At 40.5% G+C, this 20,371-nt stretch overlaps 1 protein-coding gene across 2 annotated transcripts in view; it reads left to right on the plus strand.

Annotated features, from left to right (window-relative positions):
* The window catches only part of RNF144B (ring finger protein 144B), a 95,736-nt gene that overhangs the window by 55,661 nt on the left and 19,704 nt on the right, over window positions 1–20,371 (plus strand). For both annotated transcript variants that reach the window (XM_023737489.1, XM_004382987.2), the window contains one exon: window positions 3,731–3,791. In XM_023737489.1, coding sequence (XP_023593257.1) covers window positions 3,731–3,791 — 61 coding nt within the window. The remainder of the gene's footprint in view (window positions 1–3,730; window positions 3,792–20,371) is intronic.

Here is a 20,371-nt window from a genome sequence, read left to right on the forward strand (position 1 = left end):
CTGTTAAATGAGAAACTATTTTGTTCTGTAAGCCTTCATCTTAAGTGAGAATAACAGCACAATTGGAAGAGCGTAGTCAATGTCACTGAACTGTGCATTTAGAAATTTTTGAAATGGTATATCTTTTGATTAAAAAAAATGGTTGAGAAGTTAGAGGGTTGACATGTTGTGGGGTTGTTAACCAATGTCATAAAACAATATGTGTACTACTGTTTCATGTTCTGTAAGCCTTCACCTGAAGTACAATAAAAAAAAAAAAAAACTGGCCCGGACTCTTGATAAATGTCAAAGTAATGAAGGCAAAGAAAGACTGAGCAACTGTCACCGATTGGAGAAATCTAACAGACATGACAGCTAAATGCCTAGTTGGACCTTGGACTGAAAAAAGAACATTAGTGGGACAGTTTGTGACATTTAAAAAGTGCCTGCAGATTAGTTAATTGTATCAGTGTAAATTTCCTGATTTCAGTAATTGACTATGGTTGCGTAAGATTTTAACGTTGGGGGAAGTTGGGGGAAATTGCACATAGGAACTCCCTATACAATTTTTTGAACCTTTTGCAAGTCTGAAAGTATTTCAAAATAGCTGAAGAATGTTCTGGCATGATTTTAAATTTTTTGGTTGGCAGAAAGAGGATAATTGCATACCAGAAGACACCCCTTTATAGTCTGTTATTATTCTCTGTAGGGTCACTATGAGTCGGAATTGACTCAGTGGCAATGGGCATTATTCTCTAACATTTTCAGTCCGTCAATCAGTTTTAGATTCCTTGTGTTTTTCTTCCAAAAAAAAAAAAAAAAAATGTTGTCATCCTTTTTACCTGTGGCCTGATGGAAACTTTCAGTGATTATCCTAACATAACTTTTTCAATTATAATTTTTATAATTGTAGAACTGGAGGCCTTGAGCAATAGTGACTTAGCTCCAGATGATAACCCTGGGATGAAATCATAATTACACAGAACCAGGAATTTAATGCTTTGCCCAGTCCTTTTACCAGGTTCACCTTTTTCTCATGTAAAACCAAAAGTATGGTAGAAACATTTCAGAAAATTAGCTCTAACCCTGCAACATGGACAGCAAGACCAAGGAGTTAGGGTTAGATCTTTTTTAATCTTATGTGAATTGATTGCTTTTCCCCATTAATCTACATTCCTTGAAAGCAGCTTCTGTTGTTGTTAGCTGCGATCAAGATGGCCCCTGACTCATGGCAACCCCAGAAACACTGCCTGGTCAGTTGGGGATTGGAACATTGTGTGGCTGGGAATCGAACCTGGGTGTCCCACGTGGAAGGGGACACCTCTACCACTGAACCGTCAGTGTCTCGTGCAGCTTCTGTATCTCTTGCCTCATTGTATCCCCATGGGTCCAGCCCAGTGTTGTTGATGAGTACGCGGTGAAGAGACAAGTCTCATTAGCAGGAACTGGAGGATAAATAGTGTGTTCTGAGGTTATCTTTATTCCACAGGATTAAACAGAGTAACAGATGATGGAATTAACTTGGATTTTGTGATCACAGAGTTCAATAGAACAATGGTTTTTACGTTATTAAGGCTTAATTCCATATAAACCTTTGACCTATAAAACAATAGGTAGAAGATACAAAATAAGAGACGAAGACCTAACAGAGACCTGCTCTGAAGTAAATGCATCTTTGTATCTTAACATTGAACATGTCTCTGCTGTTACGACTTTTTACTGCATTAATTTCTGTCATTTTCTCATTAGTGTTTCATAGATGTCTGAAACATCTTACCTTTGTCTCCTGTGAACTTGGTTTGACTTAGCTGTTACATAAATCTCTCAGCATGGAACTTAAATGAGAGTTTTTAGGGGTTAACTTAGAAGTGCTTGAAGAAGGTCTTCTTCAGTCCAGAAACTTAGATGAGGGCAAACGGGGCACAGGGCTGTCCCATATTCTCCTAGAGGCTCATAGACCTCAAATAGCTTTTTGGGGTTTTGAAAATAGATTTATAGAACATCACTGAGGTCTCTTGGGCCCAGGTGATGTCATCCCCAAGTCCCCTTGGCCCCAAAGTTGAAGTAGCCTTAGGGTATTTCTCCTGTCACGTGAATGAGTAACGAAGTTAGGAGCTGAACTCTTAATTCCTCAGTGTCTCCCATCCACACTAGCCTCCACCTTCTGTCTCCAGCTCTGCATTTTATTTATGAGACACCTCTGTCTTTCGGAAAAGATGCCCAGGTAGTATAAAAACAGACGAAACGCAACTGGCTTTCAGCAGAATGAAACTCTCACCCTAATTCATACAATGATTGCTAAGAGGCTTTAATTTACGTCACCATTGAAAATGCAACATTTTCTACCCCCAGCTGGAGAAAGAAAATTTGGGGAAAAAAATGTTTCTAAAATTAAATAAAATTTATGCTTTCCCATACTTTACATACTTGGAATAGAAAATACTAACCTTGCCTGTTTTGTGATTCTTCATGCAGTTTAGCTAACTTAGTTTAATATTTGCAAAACAAGGTGAATTTTTTTGTACTTGAAGGGGAAGTTTAAATTTTGAATATGTTTTTGAATGTATTTGTTAACTACAGATTTTAGCTGCATGTTTTCTTACTGTAGTTTTCTCAAAGCAGACAGCTTTTCCTTGTTTAGTTGCAAGAACTTCCACCTAAATGGATTTTATACCAAAAAAAAAAAAAAAAATACTTGCGAGTTGGAACTGTCAAAGCTAAGACTGTATTCTGTCAGCTTGCTGCATGTCAGGAAGCCTAATATCAAATCTTCCGACTTTTTTTTCACTTATAAATCTTTTCAGCAACATTAATATACTTACATCTTGACATCAAAGGAATTAGTATTTTTAGAATGTCAGTTTAAGAGCAGTTAGCTTTTCCTGTATCTGCCTTTGAAATCAGTTTTTAAAAATGATGGATCTTAAATGTTATTTAGTTAGATATGAATCACTGTTTTTTGCTAGTAAGTGTTCATATTTCCATCTGTAGTGGAAATGGCATTCTAGCCACAAGACATGTTTTTGGTATTTCTTCTTCTAACAGGGCCATGGACTACCAATGCATGATAATCAAGATTTAGGGGCCCCATGAAGTGATTTTTGTCAGAAAAAGTTGTTACATTGCTTAGAAGATACTGTTCCCTAGGTAACAAATGGAGCTTTCATAATTCCAAAAGAACTATCTACTTGACCTTAGTTTTTAAGGGTTCTAAAGCTATACCCATAGTCTTTACAAAAACTTTTTAAACGTATGTAGAAAGTAGCATCTTTCACATGTGTAGGCAAATAATTTGAGAAATCCAAATAATGAAATTGTGTTGTCTGATCTTGGTACCAAAAACCCTATCAGACCAGCTGCCGTTGAGTTGATTCTGACTTATGGCGACCTCGTGTGTGTCAGAGTAGAACTGTGCTCCACTGGGTTGTCAGTGGCTGATTTCTTAGAGGTAGATCGCCAGGCCTTTGTTCCTTGATCTCGGTAGCCACCGATCAAAGAATGAAAGGCAGTCAATTAGTTCTGTGACTGGTGTCTTAAGCAGTGATTCCCAGCCATGGCAGGGGAATGGGGACATTTGGACGTTGCCTTTTATTGCTGCAGGATCAGAACATGGTAGCAAAAAAGAAGTTTGCAAATCACTGGTATAAAGAGGACATAGTAAGCCAGGCAAGAAAGAGAAATCATTAAAAGTCTGGTAACTCAGAACTATGTGATTACTGCAACCTTATCTTTCTGACGTCTCTGATTTCAGATTGCCGGTCTGGTACCTGTGGATCAGTTCCAGCTTTACCAGCGGTTAAAATTTGAACGAGGTACACGCTCTGCTTTTTATCCTGATGGTTCATGTGGTTTCACTGTGTCGTCTTTACACTGACCTGCCTGGAGGATGAAGGCACCTGTGGGCTGTCAACAACGCCACAAGGGCACCCTGAAAGGGGAAAGCTGTCATTGCAACATAAAATGTCAACTCGCAGCCACAGCCAGAAAAAATGCAGACTAGCAGGAAATAGAACTTTTCCTTATGTTGGTTGTTTAGTTTTTTTAATTTGACTCGTGAAGAGTTTTGCAAAAGATGAACGGTTTCACAAAAGAAGGTAAGGAGGCTTGGTGGTGCAACAGTTAAGCTCCCGGCTGCTAAGTAAAGGTTGGCAATTCGAACCCACCCAGTGGCTCCTCGGGAGAAAGCTGGTGATCTGCGTCTGTAAAGCTTATAGCCAAGAAAACCCTATGGGACAGTTCTACTCTGTCACATGGGGTCACTGTGAGTCAGAATCAATTTGACGGCACCCAACAACAACAACAACAACAGTGTGGACAAATATCCCTTCCTTATCCCCATTAACCAATTTCTAATAAACTTTAAATAACCTTAAAAAAAAAACCAAAAAACAAACTGAAAGGTGGCTCTCCAGAGTTTATCATGAATTTTTTCCCTCTTTAAGATCATTAAACATTTTTATGGTGCCTTATAATAGTCCCTGTTGGTCCTTACGATGTTGTTGTTGGGTGGTGTTGAGTCCATTCTGACTCATAGCAATCCTGTAGGACAGAGTAGAACTTCCCCATATAGTTTCCTCGTCTGTAATCTTGATGGATGTAGTGGTTAAGAGTTTGGCTGCTAACCAAAAGGTTGGCAGTTTGAATCCACCAGGCGCTATTTGGAAACCCTATGGAGCAGTTCTGCTCTATCCTACAGGGTCGCTATGAGTTGGAATTGACTTGACAGCAACGAGTTTGGTTTTTTGTTTTTGTTTTTTTTTAATCTATATGGAAGCAGATTGCCAGGTCTTTTCTCCCATGGAGCCACCGGTGGGTTTGAACCACTAACCTTTTGGATGGCAGCTGAGCACTTAACCACTGTGCCACAAGGGCTCCTACTATTATAATTGTAGTGATGGCCAAGAAGTTTGGATGTGATGTCATTCTGAAGCTATAAATTTACTGTTCATCGGACTGATTTTCTGCCTTTGGACTTTGGGTAATTTATATAGTTTTTCTATTTATACTGCCTGTTTATCTGTAGGAATTAGATTTTTAATCCTTTTGGCCTCTGGTAGATCTTTTTTTAGGAGCCATCTCCCTTCTGCCACACCCTGATATATTTTTGAACTAAATCATCTGTTTTTCAGTATCTGAAAAGTAAGCGGAAAAAATGTTTTCCCTGAAACTCTTAGGTCTGGTGCAGTCTCATTGCATATATAAAATAAACTTTAGTGTGAGCATAAGGTTTTGTAATTACCAGCTTTTTATCTGGGCTAATAAAGTCTAGAGGTGAGAGTTGGGGAGAGCAGTGGATGTCACTTCCATAACTCCGAAGTTATACTGGTAACTTTGGTTAGTACAGTTACCTTTAGCTGGTTTAATCTCTGCAACTACCCTGGCAGTTGCAAAAATAGTTCTTACCGGAAAAGAGGAAACCATGCAGAGAATGAAGGGAGTAAACCAGGAATCCTTGCAAGGGATCCTCAGAATGACATTTGCTCCCTTCGATCAAGATCTGACTTGGGGTCATAGACTAAGAAAGCTGATCTCCCTCCCTCTCCCAAGTAAGCCAAAATCAGATTCATCTCTCATGAGTGGATCACTTAACTCAAAAGACTGATACATAAAGCTGGAATTTGTTTTTTAAAATCTCGGACTAGATGACTTGGATTTCAAATGGCGGTTACATTTTTGCCCTCTAGGGAGATCCAGATAGGAAGACAGGAAATAGAATGCTTGTTGAACAAGGACTAAGCCCCAGTGGAATCAGACAAATTGTGGGTTTAATGGATGAAGATGTAGCCTGATGCATTGGTCCTGTATGGATTCTGAGCTAACTAGGAAAATTGATGGGATGGTTTAGTTTAACCCTCCCTAGTCCATCCACCAGTCCAATCCACAGCTGATCTTGGGGTGGTGCAGCACTGGGCAGCGTTTTGTTCCTTTGTGCATCGGGTCGCTATGAGTTGGGGGCCAACTCACCAGCAGCCAACAACAGCAGCAATTCATCCACATGGGCTGATTAGATTGAGCTTTGTAACATCAGGTGCTTATTATTAGAATGATAGACAAAGATGATAAAATACTTAGGAATAAATCTAACCAGGGACGTGAAAGACCTATACAAAGAAAACTACAAAACCCTACTGCAAGAAATCAAGAGAGACCTACATAAATGGAAGAACATGCTGTGCTCATGGATAGATAGACTCAACATTGTGAAAATGTCAATTCTACCTAAAGTTATCTACAGATACAGCGCAATCCCAATCCAAATACCAACAGCATTCTTTAAAAAGATGGAAAAACTAATCATTAACTTTATATGGAAAGGGAAGAGGCCCTGGATAAGTAAAGCTCTACTGAAGAAGAATAAAGTAGGAGGACTGGCACTACCTGACCTCAGAACCTCAGAACTATATAGCTACGATAGTCAAAACAGCCTGGTACTGGTACGACAGATACATTGACCAATGGAACAGAATGAAGAACCCAGATGTAAACCTATCCACCTACAGTCACCTGATCTTCGACAAGGGCCTAAAGTCCATTAAATGGGGAAAAGACAGCCTTTTTAACAAATGGTGCTGGCAAAACTGGAGTCAATCCGTAAAAAAAAAGAAAAGAAATAAGACCCATACCTCACACCATACACAAAAACTAATTCAAAATAGATCAGATACCTAAATATAAAACCAAAAACTCTAAAGATCATAGAAGAAAAAATAGGATCAACGCTAGAGGCCCTAATACATGGCTTTAACAGGATGCAAACCATAACTAACAGCACACATACACCAGAAGATAAGCTAGATAACTGGGATCTTCTAAAAATTAAGCACTTACACTCATCAAAAGACTTCACCAAAAGAGTAGAAAGAGAACCTACAGACTGGGAAAAAATGGTTCTGACAAATCCAACAAAGGTCTAATCTCTAAAATCTGTAGGAAAATCTAATACCTCTACAACAAAAAGACAAATGATCCAATTAAAAAATGGGCAAAGGATATGAACAGACACTTCACCAAAGAAGACATTCAGGTGGCTAACAGACACATGAGGAAATGCTCATGATCAGTAGCCATGAGAGAAATGGAAATCAAAACCACAATGAGATACCATCTCACCCCGGCATTACTGGCACGAATCAAAAACACAGAAAATAACGAATGTTGGAGAGGCTGTGGGGAGATTGGAACTCTTATGCATCGCTGGTGGGAATGCAAAATGGTACAACCATTTTGGAAAATGATATGGCACTTCCTTAAAAAGCTAGAAATAGAAATACCATATGATCCAGCAATCCCACTCCTAGGAATATATCCTAGAGAAATAAGAGCCGTCACACAGATAGACATATGCACACCCATGTTCATTGAAACATTGTTTACTATAGCAAAAAGATGGAAACAACCTATGTGCCCAAAACAGATGAATGGATAAACAAACTATGGCACATACACACAATGGAGTACTACACAGTGATAAAGAACAATGATGAATCTGCAAAACATCTCACAACATGGATGAATCTGGAGGGTATTATGCTGAGTGAAACAAGTCAATCACAAAAAGACAAATACTGTATGAGACCATTATTATAAAATTTCACAATAAGGTTTACACACAGAAAGAAACAATCTTTGATGGTTCTGAGGGAGAGGAGGGATGAGGAAGGAAAAACACTAAATAGACAATAAAGTGGTATCTTTGGTGAAGGGTGAGACAGTACACAACACTGGAGAAGTCAGCACACCTTGACTAAGGCAACGTCATGGAAGCTCCACAGACACATCCAAACTCCCTGAGGGACCGAATTGCTGGGCTGAGGACCATGGTCTTGGGGGACATCTAGGTCAACTGGCATAACATAGTTTATAAAGAAAATGTTCTACATCTCACTTTGGTGAGTAGCGTCTGGGTTCTTAAAAGCTTGTGAGCGGCCATCTAAGATACTCCGATGGTCCCACCCCATATGGAGCAAGGGAGAATGAAGAAAACTAAAGACACAAGGGAAAGATTAGTCCAAAGGACTAATGGACCACGACTACCATGGCCTCCACCAGACTGAGTTCAGCACAACTAGGTGGTGCCCAGCTACCACCACCGACTGCTCTGACAGGGATCACAACAGATGGTCCCAGACAGAGCTGGAGAAAAATGTAGAAGAAAATTCTAACTCACAAAAAAAGACCAGACTTACTGGTCTGTCACGGGAGAAACCCTGAGAGTATGGCCCCTGGACACCCTTTCAACTCAGTACCGAAGTCACTCCTGAGGTTCACTCTTCAGCCAAAGATTAGCCAGGCCCATAAAACAAAACGAGACTAAATGAGCACACCAGCCCAGGGGCAAGGATGAGAAGGCAGGAGGGGACAGCAAAGCTGGTAATGGGGAATCCAAAGTCAAGAAGCGGACAGTGTTGACACGCTGTGGGGTTGGCCATCCGTGTCACAAAGCAATACGTGTATTAATTGTTTAATGAACTAATTTGCTCTGTAAACCTTCAGCTAAAGCACAATTAAAAAAAAGTGATTCAGAAGGTTCGGGCTGTTGGTGAGAAGATGTTTTAGGAAGAGCTTCATTATTTAGTTTGTCTATTCCCTCTTTATGTAATCAGGAGAGTGACACATGATAAGTCTTTAAAAGCCCTTTAAATAAATATTAAAAAATTTAGATGATAAAAAAAGATGATGATTTGCCCTGCTGTTCTCCATCTTTATCCCAGTATTCTCCACTGTAAAAATCAATTATTACTGGGACATAGACATTCCAGGTATTAGCCGTGTGAGTCAGAGTGACTGTCATGACTTGAGGACTTTTCCCGGGAGAGAGTCAGAAGAGGGAGGTTGGATTTTAAGGCCTCTTCCTAAACGATGAGATGGGACTTCTCAACCTCATCAGTCCTGTTTATAGTACTTGCTTCTCCCAGGTGCACCTCTCCTGTCCCATGACCACCTAGGTCCCATCCACTCCTTCTTCCCCATCCATCAGAAGCTGGACTTAGTCTTCATCGTTTACATTTTAGGAGACAGAATTATTAGTTCCGGGAGCCCCAATGGCACAACAGTTAAGCACTTGGCTGCTAACTGAAAGCTCAGCAGTTGGAACCTACTCAGCGGCTCTGCAGGAGAATGATCTAACCATCTGTTCCCATAAAAATCACAGCCTAGAAAACCCAATGGGGCAGTTCGAGGTGGCCGCGATGAGCTGGCATCGGCTCGACGGCACCCAACAACAACAACCGCCACCACCATTATTAGCTCAAGTGCCTTTTTGTAATTAGTTAGACACATTTTAATAGTTCTAGGAATTACAAACTTTCCGTGGGTTGATTCTCACTGAGGAATCTAAAATTTCAGTTTATTGTTAAAATAGTGGCTAAGAGCCTGGGTGTGAGTCTGCAGGCTCCACCACTTCCCAGCTGTGCTACCTTGGGAAAGTTTCTCCAATTTTCTGCACCTCAATTGCTTCATCTCTAAAAGGGGGGAAATAATAATCACGGCACTATACGGTGGAGCCCTGGTGGTGCAGTGGTTAAGAGCTCGGCTGTAAACCAAAAGGTTGGCAGTTCGAATCCACCACCCGCTCCTTGGAAACCCTACAGGGAAGTTCTGCTCTGTCCTATAGGGTCGCTATGAGTCAGAATCGACTCGATGGCAACGGGTTTCATTTTTTTTGTTTTTGTACCATAGGGTTGGGATGAGGATTAAATGCACTAATAAATTTAAAGTCATGTGAAAAGTATTGAATTGGTGATGGTCTTGTGTGTGTATTACAATTAAAAAATCTGAAAAAACATCTTAAAGCACTTATGGAGTGTTTCCTATGTCTCAGACAGAGTTCAAAATATTAACACTTATTGGTAATAAAAATACTAATAACTTAAAGGTAGAACCTTTTACATTAAGCACGTATAGTGTGCTTCTCGTATCCTTTTTTTCCTAAGATGAGGTAATCCTAACATTCTTTAGGAAATATCCTCATTTTTAAATAGATAGTATGATTGTCTTGCTGTCATTGGGACCGGAACACGTGACTTAACTGGCCACATCCATCTTTTCAGTAGGAGTAGCTGTGCTGTGGGGGAGACACAGCGTGGGAAGATCATAGGACAAGACTGTCTTTCCCCGGTGGTGCTTGGATAGATGTCACCAAAGTTTGCTTTGTGACTTGGACTTTTTGAGGTTCGTTTAGTGGTCCACCCTATTTATTTCTTCGTTAGACATGACAATATATTCGATCTGGTTACAGTCGTATTGAGCAGGCCTTGTTTGGGTGGTCCTGCGTAGCTCTGCTCTGATCCAGCATAAGGTCATCACGTGGTTTTATTCATACATGGAATTTAGTTTCCCTCCCTTAACAAGTTCTAGGCAGATGCTCCACCCTGGATTCAATGAATTGACAATTGATTTTATAATTCTTATTTTCTAGATGAAGAAACTGAGAACTAGAGAGGATGAGACTTGCCTAGAATCCCATAGACTGTGTCTAAGCTTCCTCATCTATAAAAGAAATTAAACCCTATAATTTAAATATAAATTTAGTTAAACATTTTGCTGTCATAAAGTATTGAAGTATGTTAAATTTGGAGGCTATTTAGCTCCAATTTTAACCTCTTCTTTTTATATAAAAAGTAACTGAGGCACAGAGACATTTCTGCCTTTGGCGATTTTAGAAGGCAGTTTGTAATCATGTAATTCTTCATTGTCATCCATTATAGATATCAGTTATCTTTGGAAAATAGGCATTCAAAGTAAGGTTATGTAGTGCTAAACCCATTGCCATTGAGTCGATTCTGACTCACAACCACCCTATAGAACAGAGTAGAACTGCCCCACAGGGTTTCCAAGGGGCAACTGGTAGATTAGAACTGCTGACCTTTTGGTTAGCAGCCGAGCTCTTAACCACTGGGCCACCAGGGCTGCAGTACAGTGCTGCATAATCAAATTTACTTAATTGAGATAATCTTATCTAAATCGTATACTTTATTTTTACATAATTTTACCAGCTAGGTGACTGAGGTCTATGCCATAGTAATACTTTATGTGGATCTGTTTATAAGGGAATAGGGATGCAAACAGCTAACATGTTCAGCTGCTAACCCAAAGGTTGGAGGTTTGAGTGCACCCACAGGTGCCTCGGAATAAAGTTCTGGTGATCTGCTTCCAAAAAGTCAACCACTGATAGCCCTGCGGAGCACAGTTCTACTCTGACACACGTGGGGTCACCACTGCTCAATGGCAACTGGTTTTAATATTGTGAATGGGAGAAATGACTAACGGGAAGAAGGTATATCTCATTGGCTAAATTGTAGAGATTGTTGTTGCTTGGGAAAAATGTGAAATCAAATCAGAGGCAGCCCTATGCCTTAGTTATAAAAAGTATTCTCTTCATTTTGTCCAATTCTTATTGCCTATCAAGTTCTTTTCTCAGCCTTTAGTCTGTCATCTTGTGTGGTAATTGTCCTGTGTTTTATATTACTTTACAAACTTGATAAGTTTGTCTTTTCTGTCTTTGTCTTCATTTAAATGTTTGTGAGAGGAAAGTGTTATGAATAGGAATGGGCCGGAATCATCACTCCACTTACACAAAGCGCAGAAACACCAGTTGGCGCTGGTCGATTAGTTTATGAATCCACTTTCCACCTGTCTCCGAGTTTTCTGTTGGCTGCTCATTTGTTTGTGGCTTTTTCCTTTCTGTGTCAGGCTTCCAGTGTTAACAAAGAAAAGGCAGGGCCAAGCTTAACATATGTTAGTGATCACTGCTGTGCTTTCTAATGGTTCTCAAAGCACATGCCTGACGATTAATGCTAGAATTTTGCTTGTCTTCTGTTTTCAGAATCTCTATTTTTCAAAGTAGTTTTTTTTGAAATTGCATTGTTTATCCATTTCCAGTTCTTAAGCACTTTTCCTATTTGCATGACCTTTCTTCACTTACTGTGACTGCTTGCAGGTTGCTTCCATTCCTTGGTAGGTTAATTTGTCCGTTCTTGGATATTTGTATCACCATATAGAAGTTAAAAAAAAAAAAAAAACTCCTTCCTGTTGAGTTGATTCCAACTCATGGTGACCCCGTGTGTTACAGAGTAGAACTGAGCGTCATAGGGTTTTCTTGGCTGTAATCTTTACAGAAGCGATCGCCAGGACTTTCTTCTATGGTGTTGCTGGGTGGATTTGAACCCCCAACCTTTTGGTTAGGAGACAAGAGCAAACCGTTTGCCCTGCCCAGGGACCTGGGCAAGTTAGGAACTCTTATAAATAGCTTAAAGGCCATGTTGTTCTGGTTCATAAAAAAGTGAAATAAAAATAGGAATTTATTTTTCCATTGTTAGGTTAATGCTACATTCTGTACTGTGTGTCTATGAGTATCTATCATGAGCCGGGTACAGCTCCAGCTGCCGCTTCAAGTGTGGCTCCATTGTTCTTAGAAAGCCCCTTTGTTCTCAGGATTTTTCACAAGCCTTCTTTTATTTAGAGTCTTAACATTTATGATGGAGCCCTGGTGGCGCAGTGGTTAAGAGCTCGGCTGCTAACCAAAGGGTCGGCAGTTCACATCCACCAGCCGCTCCTTGGAAACCCTGTGGGGCAGTTCTGCTCTGTCCTATAGGGTCGCTATGAGTTGGAATTGACTTCACGGCACCTAACAACAACATTTATGGTATGGTTCTTAGAGTTTCATCTTGCTCCTTCTCTGTTTTTCCTGGGTTAAGCTCTCCCACCCCATTGTTTGAAGTGTCTGAGGATTCACATTCTGTCTCCCCCAGGCGCCCTGTGTAGTTATTTGGTTTATTTCCGTGTTTCTGCCCTGAAGACTGTGGGATACTTAATGACCTTATCATCAGCATTTTACTTTTTTTTTTTTTAACGCCTCTTATCTCTCATTAGTCGTCTTTGTTTTCATAGTTTCTGGTCACAAGCCCATTCTTATCTTTGGTGGGTTATTTTTTCCGCTTAGTTTTTTTGAGCCTGCTTTTCTTATATTTTGTGGTAAATGTGTGACTACGTCTAGGGTTTCCTTCCTAAGCTGTTCTGTGCTTTCGGGTGATAACAGTTTCTCCTCAGCTTCGTGCTTCCTCTGCTTCATCAGCCAGTTATTTCTTGTTTTGTCGTTGCTGTTGTTAACTGTGGTGAATACATATGTCACCAAACATTTGCCATTTGCGCAGTCTTCACATACACAGTTTAGTGATGTTAATTATTTTCATCATGTTGTTTGTTGACCAGTTTGAAATCCAGAATTGTACCCTGTAGATGTTTTAACATCCCGCTGGAAGGGTGAAGTGTCTGCAAGAAAAGACAAATTTGTTTGCTAGCAGGTAGGGTGAGATTTTAAAGGGCCCTGAATGAGAGGCCCAGTGTTAGGTAAGTTGGCCTCTCCTTGTACGGACTTCATTTCCTCGACCGTGAGATGGAGTAATCGTAGATGAATCCCTCTAGGGTTGTTGTAAGGAGTGAGGCAAGACTGTGTGTTTCACAATGTGCTCTCAATAGATGACCACTGCTTATTATTGTTGTTGCTGAACACCACCACTACCAAACCTTACCTCTTCCCAGTTTTCTAAATTCAACTCAGAAAGCATCTTCCAGAATCCAGAGTATACCTTGGGCGGAGTGTTGTTTTGGATAGTACGTTTACATCCCTTCTGTTTTCTTTTCATCTTGATCCAGATATTGTTCAGCATCTTTCCACCTTTTTGTCTTAGATTTTCCAGAAGTTGTATAGGTACTTGTTGTTGTGTGTGGTCGAGTCCATTCCAACTCACAGTGACCCTATAGGACAGAGTAGAACTGCCCCATAGGGTTTCCTAGGCTGCAGTCTTTACGGGAGCTGATCAGCAGGTCTTTTCTCCTGTGAAGCGGCTGGTGGGTTCGAACTGCCAACCTTTCAGTTAGCAGCTAAGTGCTTTAATCATTGTCCCACCAGGGCTCCTAGGTAGCTGATACCCAATGCTAATTCCTTGAGCCATCCATCATCCCAGTTTTCTGTAATATGGTACACCTTTGGCTGTAAGCATGAATCCCGGCTTCTCTGACCACCTCCAAGGAGATCAAGGTTGCTGCTTTGAAGAAAAAAGATCCCCACAGTGATAGTAAAAATTAAAATCTATTTCATAGCATGATCATATTTTAGTGTAGAGAGTGCTGTTCTAGGAGCAAAAAAGTCCTGATCAATCACATTCTCACTGACTAACCACAAGTTATGCAAACTCCTAACTTTTCTGGGTCTTAATCTTCAGGTAAGCTCAAAGGTTGTTTCCAACCTCTGGAAAGGTTGGAAATACTCCAACCTGAGTACTCTTTAGCTATCTCTTTTAAAAAAATATTTTATTGTACTTTTGGTGAAAATACACACAGCAAAACATGCTCCCATTCAACAATTTCTGCACGTACTGTTCGGTGACATTAGTTCTATTCTTCACATTATGTCCACATTCTCATTATTGCCGTTCTAGTTCTTTCACTCTTGTTAACTTAGTCTCATTGCCCCCCAAACTTCTCATCTATGCTTCAGACTAGCTTTTGTCCGTTTGGTCTCATATAGATAATTTTTTAAAAGTACGAAGTACTCAGAACATTCACCAATCCAACAGTTTCTACACGTACAATTTAGTGACACTGATTACACTCTTTGAGTTGTGTAACCATTCTCACTCTCCTTTTCTGAGTTGTTCCTCCCCCATTAACGTAAACTCACTGCTCCATAAGGTTCCTCTGTGTTTAGTTGCTGTTGTCAATCTGATTCCATATAGATGTATCTTAAAAGAACATAATGCTCAAGGCAGACATTCTTTACTACTGAAGCTAAACTGTTGTTTGGTTTTAAGAGGACTTCAGGGGATATTTTTGGTTTAAGGTTTAAAGAGTATCTCAGGGCAATAGTTTTGAGGGTTCATCCAGCCTCCATGGCTCCAGAAAATCTGGATTCAATGAGTCATCTCAAGGTTTAAAGAGCATCTCAGGCAATAGTCTCGGGGATTCCTCTGGTCTCAGTGGGTACAGTAAATCTGGATTCTTTGAGAATTTGAAGTTCTGGTCCACATTTCTCTTTAGCTATCTTGAGAGCAATTCTTGTTCTGGAATATTCTTCAGCTAGTTTGAGAGCAATCCTTCTGATGTCCACCTCTAGTTGGGTCTATTTACTGTAGCAGATGTCAATTCTAATCAGTTGGGCTTAATTGTATTTTAACTAGCTGCAGAAGACTTTTGCTGTTTGAGATATCAGACGGCAAATTAACTTTGGCATAATTAAAAATTCATTGGATCATAAAAGTTAAAGCACTGTTTTCTTTCTGTTAGCGATTAAATTAGCCTGTGTGCATGCTGTTTTCCATAATAATAAAAATGCACATCATGTCTTTTTTGGCACAGCCTCACCGTGGTGGAAGATGGCAAAAAAATCACTTGGGTGAGTTGAGAGAATATGCAACAGGATAAAAAGCAGACACCACACGTATTATGGTTTTGGTGTCAGGTGGGAGAACCAAGGATCTTGAATTTATTTTCTCACAACTGAAAGCAGTCACTGGGGTCAGACATGGTCATTAGGTTTCATGGCTGTTTTATTTTCTCAGAATGTTTCTATTTCTCAATAATTTTCAGAATATGGAAGTGAGACTATAGTTTTAAATAGCATTTTCTGCCCTGCATAATTTATGTGAACAGGCAGAGTCTTAAAGATCAAATAGTCACGGGACTTCAGAAATCCGTTCTACTTTTCATGAGTAAATTCCAGCTCAAGTCTGTGACTTTGTCTATCTCAGATGTGTTTATATCACCATTAATCACTTCTCAGTCATGGTCAGATTAAAGTGTTTTGAGACATATTACTTGGGGGCTGATTTACACAAGTTGCTGGTTTCTCTTTTTCTAGATTCCCCAACGTTTTCCCCCATCTCAAAGCTTCATATGCTTTCACCACTGGCGATGCAGAAGAAATTAGTTCAAGATGCATTAGCTCACTTTCTTCCTACTTTGGAATAGACATTTGAAGGGAAAGAAACTCAACCTTAAAGTTTTTTTGATAATTGTGCATTTTGTTTATCTCTCTGTAATTGTGTTTCCTGAGCCAAAAGTCAGGAGGTAGAATGGAATTCATAGTCACAGTAAAAAAAAAACAGTAGAGCCTGTGGGAGCTCTCCTTCCCCTCAGAGTCCTCTCAGATTGTCTGGAAGCCCCACTGAGATCTGTTCAGCATCATAGCAGCATGCAAGCCTCCCCTGACAATCAGGTGGTGGCTACACATGAAGTGCATTGGCTGGAAATCGAACCTGGGTCTTCTGCAGGGAAGTCAAGAATTCTACCACTGAACCACCACAGCCCTCACCTCTCCCTTTTACACTTTCCAGATGCTGGCCTCCTGATAGAGTTGCTACTTCAGGTTTTTGTTTTTTTTTCATCTCTCTTTATGTGGTACTCTAGCTTTAAGTTTCTCGACTTTATCCTGTGATTAGGAGGGACAAGTTTTACCTTCTGATTCAAGAGTTGATTAAGAAAGGAAACTTTATTGTGAAAACTTGAATAAAAAAGCTATTAAAATTTTTCTGTATATAACCATTTGGTATTTCTTACTTCCACTTTTAAGAGCTAGTCACAGATATTTGTTAATAATTTCATTTATCTTGTGGGATAGGCTGTCATTTATTACACTGCTCATTTGATCTTTTTTGACATTGTTTTTGTTTTAAACACTTCTTTCTCTTTTTATACTGTAGAATTCTGAGGAGTAAGGACTCTATTTTTCATCTTTGTGTGCCCAAGGTCTCTAAAAAGTAACTGAAATCAGCCATTTGTTGAAGGAATAATAGACATTTGCCTAATTCACAGCCTTCCCATCACCAGAGGTCAGGCCTGAAGAAGTTTGAAATAATCCAAATTGAAATGACAGTTGAGACTTAGTTGTGGCATGAGTTCTATAAATAAGTAAAATATGGGAGAAATCTAGGATTATGTCTTGGATACCATTCTTAGACAGGCGCAAAGAAGGCAGTCTTGTAGAGAAAAGAGGATGGTGGGAAGAAAATCAGGAGACGGCATGTGGCTTTTACTCTGAAGATAGAGTTACAAGAAGAGTTTCAGATAGAAGGCGGATTGAGAAACATTTGCTGAATGTGACTTTTAGAGAGTCGTTTTTTAATGTGTTGGGAGTATAAGCTTGAGTTCAGAGACTTAAGGGGAATATGAGTGGATAAGAATGAGAATCTAGGACTACCAGCAAAATGGCGCTCTAGGCAGAAGCACCACACTGTCCCTCCACAGCAACGATCTGAAAAACTAAGCCGAACAGAGAAAACAACAATCCTGAAACCCTAAAACATCAAATGAAGAGATAAAGAACTCAGCCAAGCACCAAATGGAGTGAGAAAACTGACAGAGAACGGAGAGTGAGGAGAGATTCATGCAGAGGTCCCCTATCAGCTAACACAGCGTGGATCCGCCATCTTGGACTCCCACTGGAGACCAGCAAACGGGGGGTACAAGAAAGCAGCTTCACGGAGCTTCCAGCGGGAGACAAAACAACCGGTAATCTGCGATATGTGCTTTCCCACCCCCCACCCTTGTTCACCCCCACTCGGCCTCCTCTGCTTCCCGCGGCCACAATCTCTTGTCCAGGAAGCACCAGCTGCTTGGATTCCACCCACCCAAACGGGCCGGCTCTCTGAGAGCCATTTGTTGGCTGCTGGTGTTGCCTTTTTCCGCTTCTTTTGATTTCTTCCTTACCTCTCACCACCTCTCACTCCTTTCGCTCAAATACCTGGCTCCGTGTGCCATCTTTCCTTCTTCATGAGGGGCTGCAGAGCTCCGGTAATTTGTGATATACGCTTTCCCACCCCCTACCCTTCTTCACCCACACTCGGCCTCCTCTGCTCCCTGCGGACACAGTCTCTTGTCCGGGAAGCACCGGTTGCTTGGATTCCACCAGCCCGCACTAGCTGGCTCTCTGAGTGCCATTTGTTGGCTGCTGGTGTTGCTTTTTTTCTGCTTCTTTTGACTTCTTCCTTACCTCTCACCACCTCCCCCTCCTTTCGCTCAAATACCTGGCTCCGTGCGCCATCTTTGCTACTTCCTGAGGGGCTGCGGGGCTCTGTTCGAGTGTGGAGCTGCGTCCTGGTCTGGGCTGGGAATCCCGGGGCTTTTGTTTGTTTGTTGGTTTTGAATTGTTTGTTTGTCTTCTTTTCCTTTTCTTGAGTTGGGAGCCTGTTCTGGCCAGGTGGTGCTGCGTGGCTTGGAACCTACCCCCTCAGCTTGCACAGTCGTGCAGAGGGATCCCTGAGAGCGTTTCTTTTCTCATTGTTTTTTTTTTTTCTGTTTTTTTGGGAGCTTTTCTTGTTTTGTTTTGTTTTTTTAAATTTGTTTTGTTTTCTTTTCCCTCTTTTTCCCTTTTTGTCTTTCTTCATTACTCAGTTTCTCGTCCTTCTCATTCTGTTCCCTGAATACCTGGCATTGTATACCTCTACGCCTTCTAGCCAGGCTGTACTGCAACACCTGAGAACAATTTCCCCAGACCTCATAGCCGCACCGGTGGGATCCCTGGTAACTTTGCTGTTCTTTTCCCTTTCCAGTTTTTATTTATTCATTCTTTTCTTTTGTTTTTTTTCTTCCTCTTCCCCTTTTTGTTTCTCTCCAGTTCGTAGTCTCTCATCTCTCCACTCCAACGGCACTCTCCCCTAGCATTCTTTTTTGTTTGTGTTTTTGGTTCCTGTTCCTCTCTCCTCTCTCCCATATACATCTTAGCTCCACACATAACAATCTCCCCACTGCATACTGCCTACCTGCACTGTGCACTTGACATCACACCACCAAGCAGCACAGGTACGGCCTACTGGAGTGTGCCCTGCACTGATTACCGACCCACCCTGGTGGCTGCAGTAAGTGCCACAAACAACCCATCCCAGTAACTCCTCTTCAGCTAGACCTTCCCTGCTGTACCATATCTGAGTGACTGACCCTGCCAATTGGAGAAGGAGGCGAAAAGTATTGTGCCCACAGATGAGCAAACAACAAAGAACACACAGCTTGCCTGCTCAGACATAGCCAAATTAAAAAAAAAAAGGGGACGAAACAAACAAATCTACAATCAGTAAATGAGAAAACTAACTACTGAATGCCTCGAAGACAGCTGACACTATCAAAACATTTACAAAAACAGGACAGGATGGTTCCAGTAGCCATCCAAATTAAAACACCAGATGACTTTCTAGGGGAATAAAATGCACTAGAACTACCTGATAGGGAATTCAAGTCTCTAATACTCAGAATTCTCTGAGAGCTGAAGCAAAAAGCAGACAAACATTAGGAAAAAATAGACAAATTCATTGAAAATACAGACAAAAAATTGGAAGAATTCAGGAAAATAAAGAAGGAACAAAATGGCAAAATAAATTCACAACTAGAAATTATACAAAAACAACAATAAGAAATCCAAAAGATAAACAGCAAGACTTCAGAAATGGACGGTGTCATAGAAGGGCTGAGAAGCAGATTTGAAACAGCGGAAGACAGGATCAGTGGAATTGAAGACAAACACTTGGCTACAACTCTGTTTGAGGAAAACTCAGAAAAAAGAACAAAGAAAAATGAAGAGACCTGAGAGTTATGTGGGATGCAATCAAAAGCAAAAATTTGTGAGTGATTGGAGTTCCAGAACAGGGGGAGAAAACAGAAAACACATAGAGGATCATTGAAGAACTGCTGCCAGAAAACTTCCCCAATATCATGAAAGATGAAAAGCTGGCCATCCAAGAAGCTCAACAAACGCCATATAGGATAGACCTCAAAAGAAAATCACCAAGGCATGTCATAATCACACTAGCCAACACCAAAGACAAACAGAGAATCCTGAGAGAAGCTCCTGAAAAACAAGAAGTTACATACAGTGGAGAAACAATAAGACTAAGCTCAGATTATTCAGCAGAAACCATATAGGCAAGATGGCAATGGGATGACATATATAAAATCTTGAAAGAAAAAAATTGCCAGCCATGAGTAATACATCCAGCAAAACTCCCGTTCAAATATGATGGTGAAATTAGGTCATTTCCAGATAAACAGAAATTAAGGGAATATGTAAAAGCCAAACCAAACTTACAATAATTATTAAACAGAGTTCTTCGATCTAAGAACAAACAACTTCACCTCACAGGCAGAATCTAGGATGCAGGATCGTACCAGCCAGATACCAGTCTAGGAAATGAAGTCTCAAGGACTATCCAACCAAAAGAAATACAACAGGGAATCAGAGCAGCTAATCAGTAAATGACAAGAACATCAGAACAATAAAAGTGAATAAACAGCATAGGTAGAGAAACTTCTAACGGAGATGAAGGCAAGGCGATACCAAGTAATGGTAGACTGCTTCAAACTTAGAAAGATAAGGGTAAAATTCATGGTAACCACAAAGAAAGTTAAC

The sequence above is a fragment of the Trichechus manatus genome, unplaced genomic scaffold (assembly GCF_000243295.1).
Source record: "Trichechus manatus latirostris isolate Lorelei unplaced genomic scaffold, TriManLat1.0 scaffold00103, whole genome shotgun sequence".
NCBI classification, from domain to species: domain Eukaryota; kingdom Metazoa; phylum Chordata; class Mammalia; order Sirenia; family Trichechidae; genus Trichechus; species Trichechus manatus.